Here is a 10,000-nt window from a genome sequence, read left to right as displayed (position 1 = left end):
TCACGTCAATAAATCACTGCACAAACTGTTTTAACTCATTTTATGACACTGTGGTGAATATTTTCTGTAACATGTGTTGGTAAATAATCCCACATTATTATTTAAAAAGCAAATTAAAATAAGTGCTGGATAAAAACCCATCTCTCTTATGGAAATAAAGATACAGATTTTGCTGTCAGGTGTTTGAGATCTGGTGACTTATCAGGTTCCCTGTGGTGGAACTCGGACGTTGTTCGTACGTACGGTCACAAAACCCATCAAAAACCAGGTCGATGCTTTTACCATATTCCCTCAAGTATGCAGCTCCGCTCCAAATGACAGAGTTTGTTTCTTTGTTTGTTTCCTGATTGGGGGGGGGATAGAGAGTCTGGTGATGGAAGGACTGTTTATCGCTGCTATAATGTAAGTGAGATCAGGATGTATCCAATGTAAACGTATCTATAACAGGATTTAAAGTATGACCGTGTTTCTTTAAATTAATTGTAATCTTCAGCAAATTGTCATACACAAGGAGTAAAATACTCAGGAAAACGATCCACATCACCACACCATCACCGCGTGACTCCTCCCCACGGTTCTGAATGTGATCTCTCCTGAAGTACCAGTTTCCTGTTTCTATTTACAGCAACATCACTGGAAAGAATCAATAACAAATATTTAAAGTATTTTTCATTTATTAAGCTGTAGTTTCTCTCTCTATTAAACATCTCATATCAAGATTAACTGTTAAAAAAATCCAATTAAATCCGGACTTGTGGAATAATGGCTTATTTAATTTTGTCATTAAAAGGTTACCATATAATTATTAATAATTAGCTTTTGTAATTTCCTTTTCTCACTCTCACCCCCCCCCCCCCCCACACACACACACACACTCCTTCCTGGAGGAGTTTATTTAATATCGACCTTTCAGTATTAAATATTTAGCTTTTACACGTGTGTGTGTGTGGTTTTTTTTTGTTTGTTTGTTTGTTTGTTTTTTCTCTGTGTGTAAATCAGCTTTATTTATTATTTGTTAATGTTGTTGTCGTCGTCGTCCTGTAGGTCTGACCCACGCGTCCGTGTGGGCGGCGTGTATCTCGTACCTGAGTGCGGCGGTCCCCCCGGCTCTGAGGACGTCTGCGCAGGGAATCTTGCAGGGCGTCCACCTGGGACTGGGGCGTGGCTGTGGCGCCATGATCGGAGGAGTGCTCGTCAACTACTTCGGTATGAAAAGAGAAAATGCAAATATGAACCACACCCATGATGTTTCTCAGGAATGTGGCTCACGTCACTGTGAAGGGAGCGTCTCCGTAGTAAAGAGCAGCTTGTAATGTTTACAGCCCCGCCTGCTGTCTGTGAGGGCAATTAGAACCCAAAACATGCCGTGTTCCTTTAAGGGGCGAAGCTTATTTCTGGGCTGGAAAAATGTAGCCAGTATTGTAAAGTACAGACTTTTTCTTAATGAAGCTTTCTGTCAAAACTGTTTGAAGACCACACCTCCAGAAACACTTACTGACCCTCTAATAATAATATGGATAATAATGTACGTTTATTTGAATGACTGATTAGTTTAAGATCAATAGTGCTTGATCTAATTTAACATCAATTACATAATGAGTTAATTTGCACGAGGTTTTAAAACTTAATTAGAACAAGCTGAATTTATTCTCCACAATTTCTTTCTGTAGCTTTTCTTTTTTTTAGTTCACTGATTCAGATTTAAATTAATCTAATGTGGGAAAACTTTCATTTTAATTTTCTAAATGACTCCTGATTTATTTCTTACTTAAATCTGAAATAAAATAAGAGTGAAGCCCAAAGTGAAATGTTTCTCCCTCACATTAATTTAAAACTGAATTATTTGTAACTGCATTAAGTTTTTTTTAAAGTGTGGAATAAAAAATAAAAAGTCTTCTTTGCATGAAAATCTGAAAGTGTGTGTGTGTGTGTGTGTGTAGGTGTGGCTGAAACGTTCAGAGGTTTAGGAATGGCGTCTCTCATCATCCTGCTCATCTTCGCCCTCATCCAGAGCCTCATCGGGCCGAGCGATGACCGGCGTAAGTCCACTTTACATAGGTTTTATTCTCAAATCCAACCAGCCTGTAGTACAGAAAGATTAAACCCCGCCTATATGTCTCGATCAGGAGACACGATGGTGGCTGAGAACATTCCGGTACCTTCCAGTCCTGTTCCCATCGCCACCATCGACTTGGTGCAGAGCCAGAGGCAACCGGAGATGAGGGTCGAGATGAACAACACCAACCCCGCTGCAGCTCCCACTGCCAAGAAGACCAAGTTCCAGGAAGAGCAGGAGGATGTGAACAAGCCAGCGTGGGTGGTGTCCACTTCTTCTCCATGGGTCACCATGTCCTATGTCTTTTACCAGATCAAAGACATGGCATCCAGTATCAGGAGCAACCTTCCAGCAGGAGAGCCCTGCCCACAGGGGGTGTGTCCAAAAGCCAATAATAAAGTATCTAGCTATAATACAGAAAGTAAAAATCCTTTTCTCTAATCAATCAGTTTGTGGTTTTCTGCTTCTCCGTTTCACTAACGATCTGAACCTGTCACTTTTTTCCTGTTTAACCAGTTAGAAGAAACACACAAGTGACCTCTTTCCTTTTTCCCATTAATGCTTTCTCTGCTCAGATTAAAGGTGAGAGTGGTTTTTCTTTTCTTTTCTTCCTGGCCTTTGTGCTTTTCTACTTGGTGTTCTTTCTCAGTCTTAGTAACTGTGTGTGTAAGGAGGAAAAGAAATGCTGTGTGTTGTGCTGTTAAGGGAAAATAATCAACTAGATAGTGATTTGCAGTTGCTGTTCCAAACCGGGATGGCTGGTCACCGTCCGTTATAGATCTGGAAGGGTGTGACAGACAGACAGACAGACACTTGGTGAGGAAAAAAATCCTATTTTCATGGATCATTCCGGATCAGTGATCCAGATCAGTACCAAAAGTCATAGCAATGTAATTCAGCCCAGAGAGATTCTTCATGGGAAATTTGGTGATTGGTTGAAAACTGAGGGAGAAATAGCATCCTAAAAAAAAAAAAATGAGGAGAATAAGTAGAAAGATCCTGAGTGGGAGTAACAGTTTGCGCCAGCGCTACGAGCACAAATTAACGACTGAGCGGTGTGACCGAGCAGAGCCACTGTTACCATCAGAGAGTTGATTGATTTTCCTATAACCGCATATCCTGAGCTGTTTTTTTTCCTCTTACACCACAGCCACTCTGCCATGCAAAGGCAAACCGCAGTCACCTATTCACTATTGGACCGTCTTTTGCCATCGGCATAATATGCAGACGCTGCAGTTTGCCTTTGCACAGCAGAATTTGTCAACAGAGTTTATAATCGTAAAGAACGACTTTTTATTCATTTATAGCTAATGTTGTATGAAGCGAGTGAGTTCCTGTTCTCACTTGTATTATAGTAGCTCTAAAAAGTCGTTCCCTCATCAGCCTCTAAGTTAACACAAGAAACGCAGCTTGTCATGTTCCAGTTTCTCCAAAAATGTCCCACTGACACTGGAGACTCCTTCAAGCATTAACTCAACATCTCTTGATAGAAAACTTCACCATATCAATCCGTTTATAACGCAACACAGCTACTGTACGTGGCTCTGTGAGTGAGCTGTTGCTACAGAAACAAGGCATTACACTGCGCGCATTAATTAGAACTGCAGAGCGCAGGTTAATGAGAATTAATCAACACCCTCTCTTCCGACCAATCAGAGATCAGAACGTAGCAGCATTGTGGTGTAAATTAATGTACAGTGGTGCTTGAAAGTTTGTGAACCCTTTAGAATTTTCTATATTTCTGCATAAATATGACCTAAAACATCATCAGATTTTCACACAAGTCCTAAAAGTAGATAAAGAGAACCCAGTTAAACAAATGAGACAAAAATATTATACTTGGTCATTTATTTATTGAGGAAAATGATCCAATATTACATATCTGAGAGTGGCAAAAGTATGTGAACCTCTAGGATTAGCAGTTAATTTGAAGGTGAAATTAGAGTCAGGTGTTTTCAATCAATGGGATGACAATCAGGTGTGAGTGGGCACCCTGTTTTATTTAAAGAACAGGGATCTATCAAAGTCTGATCTTCACAACACATGTTTGTGGAAGTGTATCATGGCACGAACAAAGGAGATTTCTGAGGACCTCAGAAAAAGAGTTGTTGATGCTCATCAGGCTGGAAAAGGTTACAAAATCATCTCTAAAGAGTTTGGACTCCACCAATCCACAGTCAGACAGATTGTGTACAAATGGAGGAAATTCAAGACCATTGTTATCCTCCCCAGGAGTGGTCGACCAACAAAGATCACTCCAAGAGCAAGGCGTGTAATAGTTGGCGAGGTCACAAAGGACCCCAGGGTAACTTCTAAGCAACTGAAGGCCTCTCTCACATTGACTAATGTTAATGAGTCCACCATCAGGAGAACACTGAACAACAATGGTGTGCATGGCAGGGTTGCAAGGAGAAAGCCACTGTTTATCCAAAAAGAACATTGCTGCTCGTCTGCAGTTTGCTAAAGATCACGTGGACAAGCCAGAAGGCTATTGGAAAAATGTTTTGTGGATGGATGAGACCAAAATAGAACTTTTTGGTTTAAATGAGAAGCGTTATGTTTGGAGAAAGGAAAACACTGCATTCCAGCATAAGAACCTTATCCCATCTGTGAAACATGGTGGTGGTAGTATCATGGCAGCGAATTCTAAAGGAAAATGTCAGGGCATCTGTCCATGAACTGAATCTCAAGAGAAGGTGGGTCATGCAGCAAGACAACGACCCTAAGCACACAAGTCGTTCTACCAAAGAATGGTTAAAGAAGAATAAAGTGAATGTTTTGGAATGGCCAAGTCAAAGTCCTGACCTTAATCCAATGGAAATGTTGTGGAAGGACCTGAAGCGAGCAGTTCATGTGAGGAAACCCACCAACATCCCAGAGTTGAAGCTGTTCTGTACGGAGGAATGGGCTAAAATTCCTCCAAGCCGGTGTGCAGGACTGATCAACAGTTACCGCAAACGTTTAGTTGCAGTTATTGCTGCACAAGGGGGTCACACCAGATACTGAAAGCAAAGGGTCACATACTTTTGCCACTCACAGATATGTAATATTAGATCATTTTCCTCAATAAATAAATGACCAAGTATAATATTTTTGTCTCATTTGTTTAACTGGGTTCTCTTTATCTACTTTTAGGACTTGTGTGAAAATCTGATGATGTTTTAGGTCATATTTATGCAGAAATATAGAAAATTCTAAAGGGTTCACAAACTTTCAAGCACCACTGTATGTACTCACTATAATATTTAATGCTATGCAGTTTTCTCTTAATGCATTTTTCACCATGAATTCTAGTCAAGTGCAAAAGTTAATACCCCTAGCAGAGGTGACGCTAGTTTACGGTTTAGCCGTAGCCTCTCGCTACACCACGAAGCCAAACGCAGTTGAGTCAGGGGGATGGGAAGCAGCTAGTTTTGCTTTACAACAGATCTCTCTCGTGTGAACCAATAGAAAACAAGGCGGGCCCTGTACGAGTACAGTTTAGAGCAAAAGCAAAACCTTTTACACGTTTGCTCATTCATGAAACAAATACTCAAGTGATGTGAAGAACACCAAACTGCACATGAACTGTGCCACACATGGATCATGTCAGGAATTTGTTAACATGGTGATATGAAATCTTTAAGGGATGATGTAATCCCTGACCTGGTGGAAACGGTGACTATAATGTCCAAATCTGGAGGCTGAGAGGATCGTTATGTCGGATTCTGGTCTTGTTCCATGAGCTACATTGAGTTTTTCCATGTTGTGGAGGGTTTTTTTTTTCTTGTAGATAAATTGTAAAATAAAGCTATACTATGTTTTCTTCTATTTAAAAAAAATCATGGGGGAGTAAAAACTTTTGCACTTGTCTGCATTTGGGGTTTACTTCCTGCTTGTTGTAGTTGTGTTTTAACCTTGATGATTGATTAAAGAGGAATCTGCACCATGTTCTGTGTATTAACACTGGCAGGATGTGTAGCTGTCAAAGCGTTTTATCTCAGACAGCCTCGGAGTTTAATGAAGGACATGAAGGGTTCGACGCCCCTGAGACGAGACACGTCTACTGTGATGTCACACATCGGTTATCATCACCGTTTCACTGGCTTCTCAACAATCTCTAAGGATGATGTTATTTTTACTCATCCAGTATGTGTCCTTGTTTAACTCCTTCCTGTCTCTGTATTTGTAGGAGAGTGGCGAGCAGGTGTCTGCAGCACCACCTGCTGGAGAACCTCCTCAAGGTCCTTCCAGCAGTGCTCCAGAGCAGATCTCTTCACCTGCTCCTCCTGAACAGCCCGTCTCCGATCCCACAGACTCAGGAGAATCATCAGAAGATCCACAGCTTTCTGCCAAAGAGCCTGAGCCTACACCCACCCCAGACTCGCCTCCGGACCCCCCTGATCCATGAGCCCTGGAACTCAACAACACAAAAACTGCTTTTTAACTATTTTATAATGTAAATATGGAGTACTGTGCGAAGGTCTAAACTGCACCCATTAAACCCTGCTGTGTTTCTCGTCTCATATCGGAACACAGACACACAACATTCTCCAGAAATCTCACACACTGACCATCAGGCTGCTTTCACACTTGACATCAACCAACACCGTGTTTCATTATGCAGTGTTCAGAAAGAGACAGGAGATCCTCGTGCACAACAGTGAGCACTGAAAAGAAGATGGATGGCCAACCCTGCGGCGTTTGTGGTGCGACGTTTCTTCAGTTCCCCGCTCAACTTCAACCTGAGATCGCATCCCAGTTACTGTTTGACACACAAAAATGGAAGAATAACTGATAACTATGGTTTTATCTTGTCCTGTATGTGTATAGAAATATTATGAAGAAGCGCAGAAGGAAGTAGCAGAGATTGATGTCTCCGAGTGTACGGAGTGAGTTCTGTTAGCTCACTTTGCTAATATTAACTTTTTAAAAAATTATCCAATACGAAGCCGATCACGGGCAGCACGGTGGTGTAGTGGTTAGCGCTGTCACCTCACAGCAAGAAGGTCCGGGTACGAGCCCCGTGGCCGGCGAGGGCCTTTCTGTGTGGAGTTTGCATGTTCTCCCCGTGTCCGCGTGGGTTTCCTCCGGGTGCTCCGGTTTCCCCCACAGTCCAAAGACATGCAGGTTAGGTTAACTGGTGACTCTAAATTGACCGTAGGTGTGAATGTGAGTGTGAATGGTTGTCTGTGTCTATGTGTCAGCCCTGTGATGACCTGGCGACTTGTCCAGGGTGAACCCCGCCTTTCGCCCGTAGTCAGCTGGGATAGGATCCAGCTCGCCTGCGACCCTGTAGAACAGGATAAAGCGGCTACAGATAATGAGATGAGATGCCGATCACGTAACAACTAATTTTCCTATGTATGGATTCGTGCCTTATTTAATTTAGCTAGTTAGCATTAAAAATGTATATAGTTACTACTGTTTCTTATTCAAACTTCTTAAAAAATGTTGGACGGGCCACGCCCAGTCACGCTGCACACCCCAAGAGACAAACTACGAACTGCACCAGGGAGTCGGGGGTAAGCAAGCTAAAACTCGAAACAAACCTGGAGGACAAAGTGCTGGTTAAAATGAGTCTTTATATGGTGAACGGAAAAATGGAAAATTAAATCATCAGTGTTCCAACTAAAAATAATAAAAGCTCTCAAATTTTCTTGATTTTGCTGCTTCTGAGCCTCCACTGAAGACCAGCAACATCACCAGATTATTTCATCTGTATTACCAACAATCAGAAATACTTCAACGACGGTGATAGGCTAGTTAGTTAGCCAATACTAGCTAGCACTGGTAAACAAGTTGCTATGGTTACAGTGTCGGCCGTTTTTCTTTTCATATCGACACAAAAGCACTTTTCCTGAAGGAGAAATCCTGTGAAGTGTGAAAGCAGCCTGCGAAGTACAGCGTGAAGGAGGAAGACGGTTTGAGAAAGTTCTCACAGACGCACAAAGAGACGTGGAGCTGCAGCTACGACGCTATCACCATCACCACTGTTTGGACATGAAGGAATAATCAGTGTCTCTCTTAAAGCTATCTTTTTAACAACTAAAAGTTTGTTGGTGAAATAAAATTCATCTGTGAGAATAATTTCTTTACAATATACACTGCTAAACATCAAACTAAACCAAGCTAGCTAGCTAATAAGAGCTACATTCATTGAAAGTTTGTAAATTAGCTAACGGATGAGAGCTGAATATTTGGTCAATATAGTAAATGATGGCTAAGTTAGCTAGTGTTTAATATTAAGTCACTAGTTAATGACAAAAAAATTATGTACACATTTATGCTAGCAAATTAACAATCATAAATAAGAAAAAGACTAATGCTAGGTAACTAGTTAATGATGGCTTGGTTCATTAGCTAGATAATCAGATATCTAAGATAGCTAAACATTAATGTTAGTTAATGAGCGTTTAGCTAGCTAAAGGTTGATATTATGTAACTAGCTAGAGAAGACGACGACGACGACTATTTGTCACACGCTCACTCAAGCACAGTGAAATTCCTCTCTGCATTTAACCCATCTGAAGCAGTGAGCACACACAGCAGTGGGCAGTTCGGCTACAGCGCCCGGGGAGCAGTTGGGGGTTCGGCGTCTTGCTCAAGGACACTTCAGCCCAAGGCCGCCCCCATGTTAACCTAATTGCATGTCTTTGGACTGTGGGGGAAATCCATGCAGACACGGGGAGAACATGCAAACTCCACACAGAAAGGTCCCCATCGGCCGCTGGGCTCCAACCCAGAACCTTCTTGCTGTGAGGCGACAGTGCGAACCACCACACCACCGTGCCGCCCTAAATCTTCCTTCGTTCTGAAAACTCCACTTCCCCCTCCTGAGCTCACTTGTCTCCCCTTGGCTAAGTTCAGCAGTGGTTAGTTTGTTAGTTAGACAGTGAATGACACCTCAGTTCTGGCGATGTTAATGTTGGTACTCAAGTCTTTACTGTTTAAATTTACCTTTATTTCTGAATCACATTTAACAAACAGCAGGACATCCCCAAGTGTTGCTCAGTGAAACGATAATAAAAGAACAGAATGGTAAAGTGCAACTCCACCCAGCTCTAAGCCCAACTCCACCCACTGCATAATTTTGAAAAAGGCTAAAAGGTGGGCGGGGAGGGGCTGGGTTACAGGGAGAGGGCTGGTGGGAGAGAGAGGAGCATTAAACTCCTGTGAAAGATTCGTCTCAATCTGAATTGATTTGAAAATGAGCATGGTTTTGCAGACTCCCACTCGAGGGCGGGGACTGGGGGAGGTGAACCACCCACCTCTGATTAAAGGGTGTGAACATTCTTTTTTCATAAAAATTTGAAGTAGAACATAAACTAGAGAAATACCAAAACAGGCAATGCTGCATCAGCATCGGCCTTGCACGATATGGGACGACTTTAACCAGTAGATGGCGCTTTGAGTCATTTCCGACCCATAAAATGCTGCTCTGTAATATACACAGCGGATATTACAGACTGGTGTGAAGATATGAAGTTTATCCTCGAGTGGTGAATGTATATGAATGTGTATATGGTGAATGTGAGTGAAGTGAACGAGTGAAAATATTTTCCACACGAGAAGATAAACTTCATATCTTCACTCCATGTAATGTAATGTTTTTGGGGGTTTTTATATATCATATGGACACATTCACAAAAAAAGAAAAGTTAACAAAAAGATTTGAATCCTGAACCAGTTCACCATTTTGAGAACGCGCGTCTAATCAGCGGGAAAACGCTGGGAGTGGTACGATATGGAAAACGTTATGATATAAAACTCACATTTTTCATATAAAATACACGGCGGATCTGAGTGACATATTTCCTGATATTTCAACTCCGATGACGTCACTCAGTGTTTTCCCACTGATTTAGATGCATGTTGTCAAAATGGCGAACCGGTTCAAAATTAAAATTCTTTTCATTAACTTGCGTTTTTGTTTTTATTTTTTGTGGATGTGTCAATATAACA

The 10,000-nt window shown here is 41.7% G+C and overlaps 1 protein-coding gene across 3 annotated transcripts in view; it reads left to right on the top strand.

The window, feature by feature from the left end:
- mfsd6b (major facilitator superfamily domain containing 6b) overlaps positions 1 to 7,143 on the top strand; it is a 20,866-nt gene extending 13,723 nt beyond the window's left edge. For 2 of the 3 annotated variants that reach the window (XM_060930472.1, XM_060930470.1), the window contains 4 exons: positions 1,045 to 1,206; positions 1,941 to 2,039; positions 2,127 to 2,455; positions 6,228 to 7,143. In XM_060930472.1, coding sequence (XP_060786455.1) covers positions 1,045 to 1,206; positions 1,941 to 2,039; positions 2,127 to 2,455; positions 6,228 to 6,446 — 809 coding nt within the window. In that variant the 3' untranslated portion in view covers positions 6,447 to 7,143. The remainder of the gene's footprint in view (positions 1 to 1,044; positions 1,207 to 1,940; positions 2,040 to 2,126; positions 2,456 to 6,227) is intronic. The other variant, XM_060930471.1, reaches the window with a different exon arrangement.
- The last annotated feature ends 2,857 nt before the right edge of the window (positions 7,144 to 10,000 follow it).

This window comes from Neoarius graeffei, chromosome 9 (genome assembly GCF_027579695.1).
Source record: "Neoarius graeffei isolate fNeoGra1 chromosome 9, fNeoGra1.pri, whole genome shotgun sequence".
NCBI classification, from domain to species: Eukaryota; Metazoa; Chordata; class Actinopteri; order Siluriformes; family Ariidae; genus Neoarius; species Neoarius graeffei.
This window is presented reverse-complemented; position numbering and strand designations above follow the sequence as displayed.